The following is an 18,663-nucleotide window of genomic DNA, read 5'->3' as shown; positions in this document are numbered from 1 at the left end:
CACCTGAGTGTATCTCCCTCTCATTATTTTTATCTTTTATAGTCTGGAAATTTAAAATCAATCCTTAAATACTGAGAAAGCTAGAACACCACAAAATAAAATAACAAAATCAATCCCATTCAGGACACTCTGAATGCAAACACTCATAATCCAGTTTTACAGCTTAATGGACATTGTCTAATGATAATCTTACAGATCTGACATTATCTTGTCTTAAATATTTGCCTCATGTTTCTACTTTAAGTTACCCTGTTGTCCCTCACCCAAACATGTATAAAATATTCTACTTTTCCTTTTAATACTTTATTGGCTGATAATTTTCATCATCAGTAGTGGGCCTTGTTATTACTCACCTCCCGCTTCCAAAGTGTATAGAAGGATCAGATTAGAAAATGTAGCATCTTTTTAAAAAAAAAAAATGTGCTTTCTTCTCCCTGTATAAGTGCCCACTCTACAATTTGTGAATGATACCTCTGTTACATATTATAGCACCTAGGTACCTGCTCACCTCAATCTTCCATGACCCTGCCTTGAACTGTTAGAAAAAGCCAACAGCCAGAGTTTAAAGAAAAGCAGTTACCTTCCTCAGACCAAATTATTGGATAAATGGTCTTGTCATTATGGCTTAACATGGATATGGCTATAACATAGGGACCCATCCCTGTTTTCCTTTATTAACAGTGTGACCTGATCACAACTTTTTAAAGTCTAGACTAGTTTTCCATATGTTTTACATATTTTATTCTGACATATCTTTTAAAAACAAAAGGACGCAAACATTTGCACTTATCAATGCCTTTTTCTTTAGATGTGGTTTGACTTCTTTCCTTCATGCTCTTTGCCACCAAGAAGCAAGGTCTGATTTCGATACTGCCCATTTGCTATGAAAATATCAGAAGGGGTCATCTTCCAAGCAATATTCCAGTTGGGCTTATTCACTGATTAGCTGCATAATTTCTTCTAGGACATTTGTAACAGACACAACATATATAGGATTTCAGTTTGGGTTTTTCTTTCTTTTTTTTTCCCCCTAGGTGTGGTTCCCACTTCTCATTCGTATTTTCTTTTCTTTGAATATATTGCACAATATTTTATTATTAAAAAAGGTTTTATGTCTCAAGCAAAAAGTTTTTCTCCTTCACTCAGGAGGTGCTAATGTGTATTATTTTCTAAAAGAGGTAAGTGGTTGTCTGTGTGGCCATCCTCAAAGGGTACCTAAGGAGAAAAAAGACCAAAGCATTAGTTTTATTCCTTACACTATTCCTTCTAATCACAATGCTTTATTTTGGGCAATCTCTTTCGGAGCACCAAAAACTATTGTTCAGATTTAACAATGATGCTGTGACTTAGAGGTCAGCACCATTTCTATTGTAGCACTTACAGAACTGACAGGTTTGTAGGATCCAAGTCGGAAACGACAGTAAATTATTTCAACTATAAATTTCCCAATTCCATGTAACATGCCTGTAATAAAAAATAAGTTTATGTTTTTCAATTAAATGATGCTTTAATGAAATTATTTCCTAATCATCTCCTAAATTATTACATAAGAATAAAAAACTCAACTAATTATAATGGCATAGATTAGTAAGGAAACAAAGCAGTTTGCTTTATTCGTTTCCATGGTTAAAAATAACAAGGCGGTTGAATTTTTAAAACAAATGGATTTCCTTTCAAAATCACAAGGCCACATGATTCATGACCTTCACCATGCAGTCTTTTCAAGGGCGCTTTATACAACTCACACTCATACCATTTTGAAAAATAATACCAGGCAGCACCACAAATTTAAACAAATTCAAATGAAGTAGTGACAAAGTCTTTCATAAGAAAACCTATTCATTCATTTCAAAAACATAGTTCAAAAAAAATAATTTAAAGTACATAAACTACATAGCTCCCTGTAAAACTGAATGGGGGGTTGGGGGGTAAAGAAGGAATGGTTTCCTTTCTTTATCTGTTGTGCTTAACTCTCAGATTTTAATGATTATGATTCTAAAAGTTATCTTTGAGAACATCTCATAATCTCAGGGCAAAAAAGCCCCAAATCAGGAAAACAATTTGAAATTTTTTGTTGCACATATTGCACGGTTCAAAGTACCATAAGATGTGATTTTACATATTGTACAGTTAAAAATGCCTTATGTGAAAAAAAATTTACATTCAAGTGTCTACTATTTCTAGGCATTTTATCATCTAATCCTACAACACACTTGTAAGTATACATTATTATTCCCATTTTTATAGAGGAGAAAATTTCAGAAAAGGTAAGTGATCTATACACAAGCCTATCCCCACGTGATAGCAGATGGCAGAACCTGGATTCAATTCTAGGATCCTTCTAGCTCACTAAGTAATCTCCCTTGTATCACTGAATGCAGTGAACTTAGTTATGTGTAATGCTTAATCAATTCAGAGATCTGGAATTCAATCTTAAAGAAAAAATTCTTAAAATATCAAAACATGGGAATGTATATATATTTCTTGCTCCTGCTAAGTAACAGCATCTTAATTTCAGTGTAACACTCAAGAAATTAAACAAAAAAGGAATGAATCTTAACCTGTTGTTGAAAAGATTCCTCCAACAATACCACAGAGTCTTACAAAAAACTGCCAGAAAGGCATATGCTCCTCAGTGACGGTTACCATAAGAGAACTGAGATCATATTTCATAAATATCCCAGAGACTCCATGGCTGCCTGCAGCATGGTTAATGACACGTTCCTAAAAGGAAGGGGAGAGATAGGAGAAGGAGAAAAATGGGATTCACATCATCTGGTTACTTGCACAGGCAATATGAAGCCCTACAGTCCAACTATACAAGAAGGATATCCAAATCTCTTTATGAATGGTCCTACTAGACTGAGCTCTTCAGAGACAATTGAATTATCCTATATTCTTTGTGTCTTTGGCTTCTGAAAGAATCAAAAGAGCAGAGTCATTCTTTTCTATTTTCTCAAAAAGTCACTTTACATCTAAGCATTCTACTGAGCTCAAGAGCTTACAACTATATGACATCTTCTTCATTGATCAAATCCATAAAAACTAAGTTCATATTTTGACATACTTTTTGTAAGACTTCTTTGCTAAGAATTTACAAAATAATTATAATTTATTTCCTATCATTTAAATGATCAGATTTAAAAACAAGTAATTTCACTTTCTGTTGTTTATTTAAACTGTAGGAGATATAATACAAGAAGAAAACAGCATGCACTAATTTGAAACATATCAATATTTGAGTTACTGGTTCAGTTTCTAAAGATAGTTTTATTCTTAAAAGGAATGGGACTAAAATCATAAACCTCCCATAGTGTGTACACTGTCCAAGAAAATACTCTATTTCATTCCATCTTGTTTACTTCAAAAATCAAGTTTGCAAACTGTCTAATAAATTTCTGTTATAGCTTGAAACAATTATGCTACCACAGTGCTTTGTTGACTTTTGTCATAACAGTCCCTATTTTAATTAAGCTATAACTAAACTGCAAGCTTTAGGAATACAAGTAACAAGGGAAATTAAAACAATTTCGTGTGAGGCATTACAAAACCCCTTCCCCTATTAGAACAGAGCCTTATAAGCCACTGATCGACTTTCCAATAAAGTGACTTCATCTTAAATTTCTGGTATGTTCAATATCATACTATAATTATATTGTCATTACCTGTATGACAGGTGCAGGTCAGGGCAGAAGCTGTTTGAGGACCGGGGGGGTTCGTGTAACAAAACACTAATAATGATTCACTTTGGGTTTCAGGACTAATGAAGCTCGACCCTCCTCCTCTCTGTCCCCCTCATCTCCCATTTAACCAACTCTAGTTACTCCACACTTATTTTTTAAGTGAAACACAACTATTTTAGTCACCGTATCAGCACAAACACACTACAAAGAGGTCAAATGCTCTGAGATTATATATATATTTTTATTTAATTTGGCTGTTTAAAATTTATCCTGGAGGGGCACCTGGGTGGCTGAGTCAGTTGGGCATCTGACTTTGGCTCAGGTCATGATATCACGGTTTGTGAGTTCGAGCCCCGTGTTGGACTCTGTGCTAACAGCTCAGAGCCTGGAGCCTGCTTCAGATCCTGTGTCTCCTTCTCCCTCTGCCCCTCCCCTGCTCACACTCTGTCTCTTTCTGTCTCTCAATAATAAATACATGTTAAAAAAAAAATTTTTTTTAATTTATCCTGGAGTTAATTTCGTATCAATATATGGTTATCTTTTTCTCTGTTTTTTTTTGAAGTTCCATGTTTCTCCATTGTGAGGATGTACCATGTGAGTTGTTTATAATCTTCTACTATTACAAATAACAATACAATGAATAGCCTCATACACATCATTTTTGTATTTTTTTCACTATAACCTTGGATTCAATTTCTAGAAGTGAAATTGCTGGATCAAAAGATAAATGAACATATCATTTTGCAGATATTGCCAAACTCTCTTCCATAGAGACTATGGTGTTTTGCATTCCCATAGCAATGTATATGTGCCTCTTTTCCCCAAAGCCTTGACACTATCCAGACCTCCTAATGTTCAGGTGTTGCCAATTTTAGTGAAAAATGTTACCATTCAACCCCTAAAATTGCTGATGGGGCGCCTGGTGGCTCAGTCAGTTAAGCGTCCAACTCTTGATTTCGGCTCAGGTCATGACCTCACAGTTCGTGGGACTGAGTCCGTGTCGGCTGTCAGCGCAGAGTCAGCTCTGGACTCTCTCTCCCTCTTTCTCAGCTCCTCCCTCACTAGCATGTGTGTATGCGCACACGTGCACACTCTCTCAAAATAAATAAAACTTAAAAAAAAAATGCTAAAAAGCACAATATATTTTTTACCTACTTTCTCTCTCTCTCTGTGTACACACACGCACACACACACTTAAGTTTTTCACCCTGAACCCTTTGAAAGTCAAACATGACAACTTCACCCCTGAAAACTTCAGTATTTAATCTCCTAAGGGAAACTCTATAATTACTGAGGACAGAGTCATCATAAGCTAGAAAACTATCAAAAGGAAACTCCACATGGAGGAAAGTAAATTTTTAAAAGCACTTATACTTTGCCTTGGAATTCTGGATAATATTTCAATGTTCAGCATTCTTTAAAGAAAGGTTTTCTTAAGTTTATTTATTTTGTGAGAAAGAGAGAGAACACAAGGGTGGGAGGAACAGAGAGGGAGAAAGAGAGAATCCCAAGCAGGCTCCACACTGTCAGTACAGAGCTCCATGCAGTCAACCCCCTGAACCCTGAGATTACGACCTGAGCCAAAATCAAGAGTCAGAGGCTTAACTGACTGAGCCACCCAGGCACCCTGAATATTCACCATTCTTAAACACAATTAGAAAACATGACCCCAGAATACATGTGAAGTCTGTTAAACTGTCCAATTCCAAAACTATATTCCTCATAATACATTTTTATAAGGCTACTCTCCCTGAGATTGCAGAATGTTCGTCCTTTTAATTAGATGAATAAAAAGCACTAACTTAGGAAGGCAAACCCTCTTAGTCTACTATCTGAGCCAGAAGAACCATGCATGCTCCAGGGTAAGTACATTAATTAAAAAATTAATAACACAAAACCAGAGAATCTGCTGGAAGAACTAATTATACCAATACAAGAGAAAACATTACAAAATTAAGATATTAAGAATAAAATCATTAATACCATCATAGTTTAATATTTTGTTTTAATTGAAGAGAAGACATTCCAGATTTTTAAAGTCTACTTCTTTTCTTGCTCTACAGCATACTAATAATATCCAGTTAAGTTATTAGCTTAAAATAAAATATTAATGCATTTCAAAACTTCCACAAATTTTAAATGGGGGAGAGCACCAAGTCGTAACTTTTTTTTGTAGAGGACTATAAAATACTGAAAAGAAAAATCATTTTATCAGTTAGATTCAACTTACCCTTTCTGTAACAGAAAACTGATGGGTGTCTGCTGAAATTTTATATGTATGTAGTTTTGTTGGCACAACTGTAATAAAATATTGGAACATCTGGTTGTCTAGAATAAAAACAAAATGTGTTTTTTTTCATCAATCCAATAGCAACAATACTACTGCCAAATACACCCTCCTTCTATTATACACATTGACCTTGAAACTTAATGCTACTTATGATAGTGTTTAACAAAAAAAAAATTTTTTTAAAGAATCAACGAAAGCAATATACTCATACTTGGTAAACAAGTTCTCAATAAGCATAAAACAGTCATGTATACACATCTATTAGTTGTTAAAAAAAAATGGGGCGCCTGGGTGGCTCAGTTAAGGGGGTGGGCTCAGGTCATGATTTCAGAGTCTTGACATCAAGCCCCGAGTCAGGCTCTGCGCTGGGCATGAAGCCTACTTAAGATTCTCTCTCTCCCTCTACCTCTGCCCTTCCCCCACTCACACTCTGTCTCTCTTTCTTTGTCAAAAACAAAAATGTTAAAAAAAATGAACTAGTCATTAGATATCCTTTATAACATTATCCTTTTATCAAATATGAAAAGTAAAAGTAGCATTTCTTTACAGTAAAGAAACTAGTGAGAATAAAGTTATAATAGTATAACCACCACAAGACATATTTTCAGTTTTTACTAATATCTTAAGATATATAAATAAACCAATTTAGCCAGCCTTTGGATATATACAAAGAATTGATACAGGAGGAAAATAACTAAAGAACCTACTCCATGGTGGTCTAAGGTTATTGCATAATCAAAAGGATCATATTTATATAGCCTTTAGGCATTTCTAAGTTTATACAAATCATCAATACCAGTAGATTATCAATTATTAATTAACCTTAAACAGGTAACAGTTCACAGAATACAAAACAGGTTAATTTTCTAGGTCTATCTTATAGAAAATTTAGAATTAGAAGTATCTATCTAGAGTTTCAATTAGATAAGTAATAGGGCCTCATTACATTTGACATGAAAATAGATGTACTTCACATTACACAATAATAACTGTCTATAGAAACTGTACAGGAATAAAATACACCAATTTTAAATATATGGTCTGATAAATTTTGACAAATGTCTCTGCCCACCACAGTCAAAATAGAAAATATTTTTACCACCTCAAAAAGTTCCTCCATACCCCTTTGCAGTCAATACCCTGTACCTCTGACCCTAGGCCAACCACTAATCTACCTTCTGTCATCACAGATTAGTTTTGCCTATTCTAGAATTTCATATAAATGCAAGTACACAATATGCACTTCTGTGTGTCTATCTTCTTTTGCTCAACATTAATGAATTTTTATTTCCATCAATCCAATTTCTCTGTCTCTTATCTCAGTGTAATTCAGAATAGGGGAGGGAAGGGTAAACTGTAGATAGGAGAGAGAGGTTAAGAGTAACAGTGTCTTCAAACATGAATATTAAACAAGTTTCTGACAAAATAAAATAAAACCTGTTTCAACTTCACTTACTTACCTACCACCTGTATGACTATAACTCTCAAAAACATGAACAGTGTTTGACTAGTTCCTCTATTATTAACCCCAACATAATAGACTTTAGCCTATTATCACAGATAAGATTAGGGAAGAAGAGTGTCCACTCTGTCCACCACCAATACATGGCTTATTAATTGTGGGTGGTCTTCAGTTTCGTCCTTTGATGTAAGATGAATTGCTTCACCTGTGCTTAGTTTTGAGGTTTTTACAAATAAACTCTATTGTGCTGTAAACAGAGGTAGTGAGCTCAAAGTGCTAAGAGAAAAAGGTATTTAAGTATTACATATTAATGAAAAAAAGGTGAAACTGAGAGCGGTGAAGCAATAACCTATAGGTGCTACACATGTGGGTAGGATAATTACTTTGGGAAAAAAAATGGAGGACAAAGGGAATTGTATCACCTGTGAGGAGTGAAGCACAATAAATAATAACCAAAAGGGTCAAAGAAATATGACAGGAAAAAATAGAAAGCATTGAAGCTGTGGCCAGAGAACTACTGAAGACGTAGTTGCCACTGTTAATTCAAGAAAAATCTATAAATTGGTTAGATAATTTAATGGCTAGGTTTGGGGGTGAGGGTGGGGTGGAGAGGCAGATACTGTCGAATGACATTTGGTTGCAGGTCAGAAATTGTTCCAAAGGTTATGGGTCTGTCCAAATTGGTACAGCATTCAAGATGTAAGTACTAAGTGATCCCCTCACAACTTCTCGGAAACATCCAGGGAAAGGTTACCTGACACAACACATTTGTAATGCTAATTTTCTTTTTTCTTTTTGGGAAACAAAGCCCAATAGAACACATATTAATAAGGAGAAGTGCACACCTGCTTTAAAGCTTTGAGTAACCTACTGACATTCATCTGGTGGCATTTTAAAACATAATTCTAAAAGTCTCTTCGTCTTTGTGAATTTAGGAATAAACTCAAAAACAGCCTTTGAAAATTAATCTGTTTAGAACTGATTCTGTACAAAAATTCAAATTCATTTTAGCATCCTGAAACCAACTATTAACCAACATGTTTTCAAATGATCATTTCATAAGTAACATATAGTGTATTTCTGTATACAATGAACATACACATAAAGATGAGATTATATATTGAATAAAGCTTTTAATTCTCATAATGTTTCTACTCACACATTTCCAAATTTAGTACACTCAAGTTTCCTTAAGTGAAGCATTTCCATACAAACATAAAATACTCAGGAATGTAAGCCAGGATTCTAAGTAAACCATCTTTGATGCATCTGATTACAACACTATGCTACAAGAGTAAAATACTGAAAATGATATTAATAAATCTATTTGAATTAATAAAAAATGAAATCCTCAATTAGAGTTTTGCAAAGGCTAGAATTCCTAGTAGCACAAGAAGCTTTACATGTCCTTAACAGGTCCTATAGGTGGGGCATGTCATATGGTAGGACTATTTCAGTAGAGGAAAGGCAACCAAAAACCTTCAAGAAACACAAGATTGATTACTTGTTATAAAATTAAGAAAATAGGAGCGCCTGGGTGGCGCAGTCGGTTAAGCGTCCGACTTCAGCCAGGTCACGATCTCGCGTTCTGGGAGTTCGAGCCCCGCGTCAGGCTCTGGGCTGATGGCTCAGAGCCTGGAGCCTGTTTCCGATTCTGTGTCTTCCTCTCTCTCTGCCCCTCCCCCGTTCATGCTCTGTCTCTCTCTGTCCCAAAAATAAATAAACGTTGAAAAAAAAAATTTTTTTTAATTAAGAAAATAATCCATCCAAAAAAAAGAAAAAAAATAATCCATCCATATTTGGATAAAATGAAATTTTAAGTGGAACAGAAGGTTAAAACAGTAATAAAAGGGATCTATGCTATAATGTACTACTTCTGACCGTGTTAATAACCAAACTATTCTAGAATAACTCTACGTTTCTGATGTTTGTAAAATTCCCCAAGGAGGTTTCTATAATGGTAAATATGCATTTTAGAACTCTGAACCTATACTAAGAAAACATTTCTTATAATGTTGAAACTTTCATTGGTTCTTATTCTTTCTTTAGTGCCCTATTAGGAGTTATGCCCTATTAGCACATTAACCTTCCATATATTTAGAGAGCTTTTAAATTCAACTCTTTTTCCTACTTAGTTGTTACTCTAATTTCTTATTTTGTTCTTATGGTTCATTTTTTAACAGACAAATTCTCTCTTACACACCTTACCACAGAAAATTATCAATCACTTAATCCACTTAAAGATTTATCTGTTTATTACAAAGGGGTTAAAGAGAATTATTAAAAATGGGTTAATACTAAAGTTATAAAAACAATTCCTACATGCAAATTCCAATAGTAATTATTAAATACTCACGGTCTACAGCAATTTTTTCAGTTCCATCCAAAGGATTAATAATTCCTGGAACAAGCTCTCCAAAAGACAAATGATCTATTCTGTGAGAAAAGTTGTAAGCTAAGAGGAATAAAACAAAATTAAGTACAGAAATTAAATTATTCAAAACCACATATTACAGATTGGTTCACATTCCTATCTAACCTCAAATAAAATTATCTCAATCTGCAGGTATAATAATATAGTATTTAAAATCACATTATTTTGAGAGAATACAAATAAATATGTGGAATTAAATGTATAATGGTAAGTACATTCTGATAAAATGCTGTATCTTAAATTTCATAATTACATCTATGAAATATTACATCTAATCTTCATAACCAAAGATAATAATAATGAGTCTTTCCTGGTCCAAATCTTTATATAGTGATAGGACTGTATTGTTAGAACAAATGGAATAATGTCCATGTAGCCAAATACTGAAACCAATCAGATATATTTTTAATGCACACCATTGCTAAATGTGACAAACTGACTCTTTATGGAATTTATACTTGGTTTTGTTCTCTAAAACAGACTTTAAAAACTAAGTTTTATGACAATTATTACACAAAACTTGAATACTTTATATGTATACACGTGTCCAGATGTACGTTTATATATTGAAATAAACTTCAAACACATTCCCTTCATTAACCCTAAAAATTAGTAGAAATGTGTACCAAGTGATAGAACGCGCACTAAGGCTCTACTCCCTAATCCCAGCAACTTCTGAGCTATAAATAAGTAGAAACACAGGTAATTTAAAGACATGAGAAAATGAATTAGAGTCAATAAATTAATCATTTATTTTCTCCTTTGGACATCTGTTTCGACAAAAGCCCACTTTTAAAACACTCCTTGCATCTGCACTCAGAACAAAACACAAGAAAAAAACCCACACACAACACTTTTCAGTGACATCTTCACGGAAAAAATTTAGGAAACTGCTCACAGTCATGGTTGACAAGTGCTGCCAAGTGTGCATGACCTCGGGGATGTGGAATTGCCCTGAAAGGAAGAAAAAAAGATTAAAGTCGTAATATTTAAATATACAACTAATTAAAATCAGAAAGGGGATATTTCCTCAGTTATATAATTTTATTAATATATAATGAAAACATGTTTGTCCTATGATTTAAATAGCTAAGTCTACTCATCTCAGCCATGCAAAAAACTGGGGGCTGGCACACTGTTTCTGTGAAGTGCCAGACAGTAAGTATTTTAGGCTTTGTGGGCCAAGATGCAACACTGAAAATATATGTACTAGTTACACAAGAGGAAAGAAAATTTTTCGCGACCTTTTCTTAATGATTTGTTTTTGAGAGAGAATAAGCGAGGGTGTGTGAATGGGGAGGGATGGGGGAGAGGGATGGGGGAGAGGGATGGGGGAGAGGGATGGGGAGAGAGAGAGAATCTTAAGTAGACTCCACACCCTGCATGAAGCCGGACATAGCACTTGATCCCACAACCCTGGGATCATGACCTGAGCCGAAATCAAGAATTGGACGCTTACCTGACTGAGCCACCCAGGTACCCTGACATTTAAAATGTAATAGTAATAACTGAGTACTTTTTTTTGTAGTTCAGGTATTTTTGCTGGGAGATAACCTTTCCTTAACTAGGGTTGAGAGTTAGGGTTCCCTATTTTCAAAATTGATCACAAAAATTTATGTGTTATGATGATCTATAATGAAATGTTATATGTTTTATCTTTGAAAATATTAATCTATGAGCATATCTTTTAGTTGAGTATATTCATTGCTTGGATAGAACTCTCTTACATTCTTCTCTTGGTATTTCCTTCTGGCATGTCATTGCATAACACAGATTGATCACTTGCATTTTAAGATGGAATTTCCTTAAGTACACAGTTAAATGGATTTTGAAACATGTAAATTTCCTTTGCACCTGCATCAAGGTCTGAAACACTTCAGGAACTATAGTTTGAGGTTGCAAAATATATACAAGTATAAGAATGGAGATCTCGTTTCTTGTTTTAACTTTTGACAGTGCAGGCTGTCAAAGCATGGGAAGCAAGGAAAACCACCTAAAATCATTTGACGTTACTTATCGCTGAAATAACTTTACCACAATATGAGTTTCATATATAAACACTGCTTTTGCTTAAAATTTTAGGCTAACCTCATTGAGAAACATTATCCAGTCTGCACAAAACTTAACTTCCAAAGCTATTCAGTGCTCAATAATAATGGGTGGCAAGTGTCCTTATTCAGAAAAATTTCAATCTTGGCCCTGAGCTCCGAAATCATACACACACAAAATCTTTACCACTAAGCTGTCAAGCTGTTATGTAGCAGGGCAAGTTGTACCATTTAGCTTTTCCTTCTGACAAGTTCATGAAAATGACGATATTTAAGTCCATGAGAGCAAATGAAGTTCACCATCAACACTATCACTTCAATTAATACATGCTCAATTCAAATATTTTCTGTGAAGTACTGCTGCTGATACAGTAGATAGAACCACAGGCTTTAAACACCTTACATTTTCACAGGCTTTGAAAGTTTATATACGTAAGCCTTTTTCTGCTTCATACATATTTACTACCAGCAACACACTGATGTTCTCTCAATTTCTTTAAAAATCTTTTTATCTATAGTTGTTCCATGCAGGCTATTCACAGACAAGTAATTCTTCAATCGTTTCGAACTCACATCGACTCTTCAAAAAAAATCAACAAACAGTATTAGTAACTCCTGTTCACTCAAGAGCCAAGGAAACCCACTCAGTATCACCTGCCTTGCTTTTTAACTGACTATTTGCTACTGCTCTCAAGGTCCTCAGTTGCTTAAGCACTTTTCCCACCAAAAGGCTAACCATCCAAAGTCAGTCTATTTTCCCCAGATGCCTTTCTTTGATTGGTGCACACACACACAATTCCATCAGCCTGCCAGTAAGTGGCTTTCCTTCCTTAGCATTAGCTAACCAATTAGTCACGTTTAAACTTAATGTGGTGGCAGTCCTCAGTTTCATTTTCTATTCTTACGAAGAAATTCTACTTGTGTTTAGATATTCCCTTTTAAATTTTTATTTTTCCCAAGAGTTAGTGATGTTGTTATGCGTGCTTAGTCTGCTATTATTGAAGTGTCCTGTATCCTCATAGCACAGCTATAGTGTCATTGCATAATAAACATCCTATTCTGAGGTCAAATTTGATAAAATAATCCACACTCCACTGTGCCTTAAAAGTATATCTGAAACCCGTATTTCTTTTCTTTTCTGACAGAGTAACACAATAAATAAATAAAATGCTGGAGGACAGCAATACACAGGGCATCTATAATGCTGTCAAGCTATAAGTGTCATAACTTGTTATAATTTGTAGTGCACACCGAGTAGAAGCACAAAGTGATGAGTCATGTACAGCCCTTGCCACAATTATTCAGTCCTCGTAGTGTGAAAGTAGCCATATGTAAACAGGGAAGCATGACTGTGTTCTAGTAAAACTTTGTTTTTGGACAGTCAAATCTGAATTTCATATATTTTTCATGTGTTACAATATATTGTTCCATGTGATTTTCAGTGAAGGAAAGATTGTTTTGAAAACTGGAAGGCTGGGAGGAGGCATTTTTGGCTGCCACAGTTGTCAGGGAGGAGTCACTACTGGCATTTATTGGACAGCAGCTAGGGAAGCAAGGCATCCTGCAATGCAGGGACAGTGTCACACAGAAAAATACTGTCCCACATCTTGCATGACTTCCAAACACTCTAAGCAGCATTCATAAAGGTGAAAAACCTATGAATAATGATCTGAGTCTAGAATTTAACTCCATTTAGCTACACAAAGTACTTTGTTGTAGTTTCAATACATACTAAATTTCCTAGGAAATGGAGAAAATATTTTACTTTGTTTTATTTGCAGTATTACAGAGTTGTTCCCTATTTCAGAATCAACAGAAATAGCATTCGTGATATTTGAACAGCCAATACATGTTTCATTCTGCATATGCAACTGATATATACCTGATGATTCTACATGTAAGTGGTAAGCCTCTGCCTACTCCATTACCTTATCTATAATGTATTCAGGCTCAAACATTTGCATATCGAAATACATATTATCGTGTTACAAATCATGTTCTTTTAATTTCTCCTTTATATTACAGTTGAGAATGATGATATTCTATCTGAGAAGATAAAATGAGATCTTCAAAAAGATCAATATTGAATTTGGTAAACCTAATACCAAATATTAGGAGTGGATTTCATAAGATATCCCAGAGATAAGGGTAAGATACAAACCAAATACTTTCCCATCTGGCCTCCCTTATTCATGGCATGAATTATCACATGGAGAGAGAAGTGAAATTTGGAAACAAGGCCATGAAGTAGAGGCTCATAAAATATTAGTCAAAGTTACCCTCTTTCTCTTTCAGTTAGTTTGGGAGTAGGATATTGTTTGTATCCATGTGAGCAATAAAACCTCAATTTCTTTGAGCCAGCTATTATCTATTGTCTGCACTATACTAAGAAATTCTAAGGTTCCCAGCTACAGAATCAATCCTGGCAACAGTAAGAAAACAACAAAATATAAATGTCAAGAAGAATGGGACAAGAAAGACAAATGTCTGATCTCATCATTGTAAACACTGAAATAATACTGCATAAAAGACTTACTCTATTTTTCTCTACATATAACAAAAAAAATCTCTAGCAACGTTTTATCCTGCTTTATGGCCTTTCCCTCAGTCTGGATGCCCTTTCTCCTTTATATATAAAATTCCTAATCATTCACTAGTGTTCAAAGGTTTTCCTCAATAAAGCCTCTGCTGATGTGCAGGGTAAGTCAAGTACCCTGTTATGTATAGTTTCTTATCGGCCATACTTCTACAGCTTCAATACAACTATAATTAAGTATTTATTAGTGTAATTCACTGTTCAAAGTTTGGATTCTCTCACAGAATGTCAGCACCATAAAGGCAAAAACACTTTCTCTCTTTCTTTTTTATGGTTTTTATCCTTAGTACCTAGCATGGTACTATGCACACAGCAAGTACTCAAAAAATGTCTTTTATAATAAAGAACTGTTCAGCTCTACAACTCTAGATGGAAGGAAGGAGAATGAGAGGGAGGGAGCAGGGAGAGAGCCAGAGAATCTATTTATTCAGAACTTTACCAAGTGTTTATATCATATGAGAGTATCTATACTGGTGCTGTTCATGAAGACAGGTGGTCTGATATTTTTCTTAACTTCTACATACTTTATCTTAGGCACTACTAATTTCTAACTACATAAAAATACTTGTCTCAAATTCATCAGGGATTACATTTTGATGATGATCATCAGAAGGAAAAACAAAACAAAAACCTAATGCCATCCAACATGAACAAATTAACAAAATGTCTACGTAAGAGCTTCCTGGCTACTAATACTTGGCAAGTAGAAGGTTTTCATCCATATCCACTTACAGCTCATTTAATTTATAAACTATAACATGACTGTTTTACTTTTGTTTTGAAGTAGTTTTTAAAGTTAGTAGTCTTCTTGGGGCACCTGGGTGACTCAGTTGGTTGAGCGTCCGACTTCGGCTCAGGTAATGATCTCACAGTTTGTGGATTCGAGCCCCACATCAGGCTCTCTGCTGTCAGCACAGAGCCCACTTCAGATCCTCTGTCTCCCTCTCTCTCTGCCCCTTCGCTGCTCATGTGCACGTGCACACACACACGCACTCACTCATGTTCTCTCTCTCTCAAAAATAAACATTAAAAAAATAAATTGGGGCATCTGGGTGGCTCAGTCTGTTGAGTGTCCAACTTGGGCTCAGGTCATCATCTTGCTGTTTGTGGGTTTGAGCCCCACGTTGGGCTCTGTGCTGATAGCTCGGAGCCTGGAGCCTGCTTTGGATTCTGTGTCTCCCTCTCTCTCTGCCCCTCCCCCACTCACACGCACTCTCTCTCTCTCAAAATAAACATTAAAAAGTTTAAAAAATAAAATTAAAAAAAATAAATTGAATAAACACTGGGGTGCCTGAGTGGCTCAGTCGGTAAAGCTTGGTCCAACTTCAGCTCAGGTCATTATCTCGCAGTCTGTGAGTTCAAGCCCCTCATCAGGCTCTGTGCTGACAGCTCAGAGACTAGAACCTGCTTCAGATTCTGTGTCTCCCTCTCTCTGACCCTCCCCTGTTCACATTCTGTCTCACTCACTTTCAAAAATGAATGTTAAAATTTTTTTTAATAAACATTAAAAATTTTTTTAAATAAATAAAGTTAGTAGTCTTCTCTATCCTGAGATTGAAGCCCTGAATGTAAGTTTCAAAATATCAAAAATGCAGATACACAACATTGTAAACAGTCCTTTAGTAGTTATATTATTTGATTAGCAAAGAATTTACTTTTAAACCAAGCTGCCAACTTGTCTAAAGTATTTTCAGTAAGTTAAAAGAACATACTTGCCCACAGTTATGTGAAAATTCCCCGCTACTTTATTGACATAGAGATGACCATGAATTCTGCAAGCATCTGGAGGCTGTGATGAATCATCTTCCCTGTTACAACATGAGAGGAAGGATTACTTATGGCACACTCAACACAGTCACCGTCCTGTGGAAGGAACACTTTGTAGATGGGGAAAAGAATCCCTAAAAATCAATTTTTAGGTAATGATCTAAATGTCAAAAGTACCACAGCAGTTTTTTGAAGTCTACACATTTATAAAAACTCATACATCTACAAAGTAGAAAAACAATTACATATATATATATACATGTATATATGTGTATATATACACATACACACACACACATATATTCACACACACACACATATATTCGTTCCATGGTTCTTCACATCTGACCACAGGACTAAGGCCAGTAAGAGAAGAAAGATTAAAAGAATTAGTCCAATAAAAACATACTTTTGTCAGCTGTTTCTGGCACTGTAGGGGACAGAGAAAGATGGAAGTAAGAATGAGGGAAGGCATGCCATCCAAGTTCAAACAGACAATGACATCTTCCTAAGCAAATGTCAAACCTCTGTATAGTTTTAAATTTAAATGATCATTTTCATGATTATAGCATTTCTAAATATCACCTGTTGTAACCTAAAAAAGAGAAAAAAAAGTGAAATAAAAACACAAACTCCTAACCAAAGTTTCTACATCCTCATAAAATAATGGCAAATGCAATTAATTTGTTCTTAAAACCTAATATAATTTTATATGGAAGTATGCCATACACACATAAGAGAAAAATTAAATGAAAATGAAATAATATTATTTGTGATCAGGAAGATCAATATCACAGGCTATAAATTTAAGAGTAAAAAGAAATCATCACACAGAATGATTACATCTTCTCTAAGAAATATGAGATTCAGGAACTAAACCAATACTCAAACTTTGTCATAGTCAAATCCTAATAAATAGTTGTACATTTAAAAATTACATCTCACCTTGGTGGAAGTGCTGTTGAATCACTTTTAAAAGCACTTTTAAATATGACATCTTGAAGTGAATGTTCTTCTTGGAGTCTGCTCTGAATCAGCTGCAGCATCCTACATACAACATCAACAAGCAACGGTTACAAATACACCTAGGAATACAAGAAAGCTAACACTTTTTTAAAATAACAATGGTTAGCAGACTTACTTAACCCATATATTTGTTATTACAAGACTTTATTCTAAAATAAAGTACCAAATTTTCTTTGGTCATTTCCTTAAAAGAAGGAAAAATGAGGTAGGGCAGCTAAGTTTAATAGCTGATGGACTGAATAATAGATGTGCAGTCAGAGTCACTAAGGAGCTTCTCCTCACCTGAGTATCTAAACTCCTTTTTCACGCTTGCATGCAGCTGTTACAAAATTCTTACCTTTTGTCGGGTACGGAATAAAGTGTGACAGGTACAAACAATAAGACAAGTACAACAGATTTGGTGGACTTAAGTGGGAGATTACTGGGGTATAAACCCATACCACATGCATCTAATTCTCATTACAAAATAGGCCATTATGGTGTCTCTTTTTCCAAAGAAAAATGGTATAAGACCATTCTGAGCAAAATATTATACTCTACCTGTAATTTTTTAAAAGAATATTAGCATATAAGGCATAAAACTATAAAACAAAGTATATATTTGAGAACCCATACTTAGATTTTCTTTTTAAATATACCTAGCCCCATAGAACAAATTAGTTCAAGATTTTTTTTTTTTTACAAATTTCTTTATGTTCACAGTAACTTATAAAATTATTTATTCTGAACAACAAAACCAAGAATAACAGCTTTCTCTCCCTCTAACACTTCTACCATTGGGCCATGTTATTTCCTACCATGTTTAGCAATAAGTCTGTATCTTTAAATATAATCCTATTTTACCTCCTTTAACTCTACGTCTTCAGATAACTAAAATCCAAAATCATCTGTTTAAAGTTCAAACTCACCAGGTACAAAAATTACACAGAGGGACGAACAGACAAAACACAGAGGATTTTTAGGGCACTAAAACTATTCTATAGATACTATAATGGTAGACATATGTCATTATACATTTGTCAAAATTCAGAGAATGTAGAACACCAAGAGTAAACTATGGACTTTGGGTGATAATGATGCATCCATACAGGTTCACAGATTGTAAGCAATGTACTGCTGTAGTGCCAGGTATTGATAATGGTGAAGGCTGTGCACGGGGGGTGGGGGGGGGGCAGTGGATATTTGGGAATTCTGTTACTTTTCGCTCAATTTTGCTGTGAATCTAAAGCTACTCTAAAAAGTAAAGTGTTTTTAAAAAAAAGTTTATCTACCTATATAAAACTTGGGGAAAATTATAAACAAATATAGACCCTTATAAAAGGAAGCAAACGTAAATCTAGTATTTCACTCCCCACCA

The 18,663-nt window shown here is 34.8% G+C and overlaps 1 protein-coding gene across 2 annotated transcripts in view; it reads right to left on the bottom strand.

Moving 5' to 3' along the window:
• Window positions 1–410: 410 nt before the first annotated feature.
• The window catches only part of ERGIC2 (ERGIC and golgi 2), a 41,921-nt gene continuing 23,668 nt past the window's right edge, over window positions 411–18,663 (bottom strand). For both annotated transcript variants that reach the window (XM_025930327.2, XM_025930326.2), the window contains 8 exons: window positions 17,226–17,327; window positions 16,226–16,321; window positions 10,768–10,823; window positions 9,792–9,890; window positions 5,914–6,011; window positions 2,562–2,724; window positions 1,382–1,464; window positions 411–1,215 (listed from right to left, as the gene is read on the bottom strand). In XM_025930327.2, coding sequence (XP_025786112.1) covers window positions 1,153–1,215; window positions 1,382–1,464; window positions 2,562–2,724; window positions 5,914–6,011; window positions 9,792–9,890; window positions 10,768–10,823; window positions 16,226–16,321; window positions 17,226–17,327 — 760 coding nt within the window. In that variant the 3' untranslated portion in view covers window positions 411–1,152. The remainder of the gene's footprint in view (window positions 1,216–1,381; window positions 1,465–2,561; window positions 2,725–5,913; window positions 6,012–9,791; window positions 9,891–10,767; window positions 10,824–16,225; window positions 16,322–17,225; window positions 17,328–18,663) is intronic.

Source organism: Puma concolor, chromosome B4, assembly GCF_028749965.1.
Source record: "Puma concolor isolate L17-30 chromosome B4, mPumCon1.1.hap2, whole genome shotgun sequence".
Taxonomy (NCBI): domain Eukaryota; kingdom Metazoa; phylum Chordata; class Mammalia; order Carnivora; family Felidae; genus Puma; species Puma concolor.
This window is presented reverse-complemented; position numbering and strand designations above follow the sequence as displayed.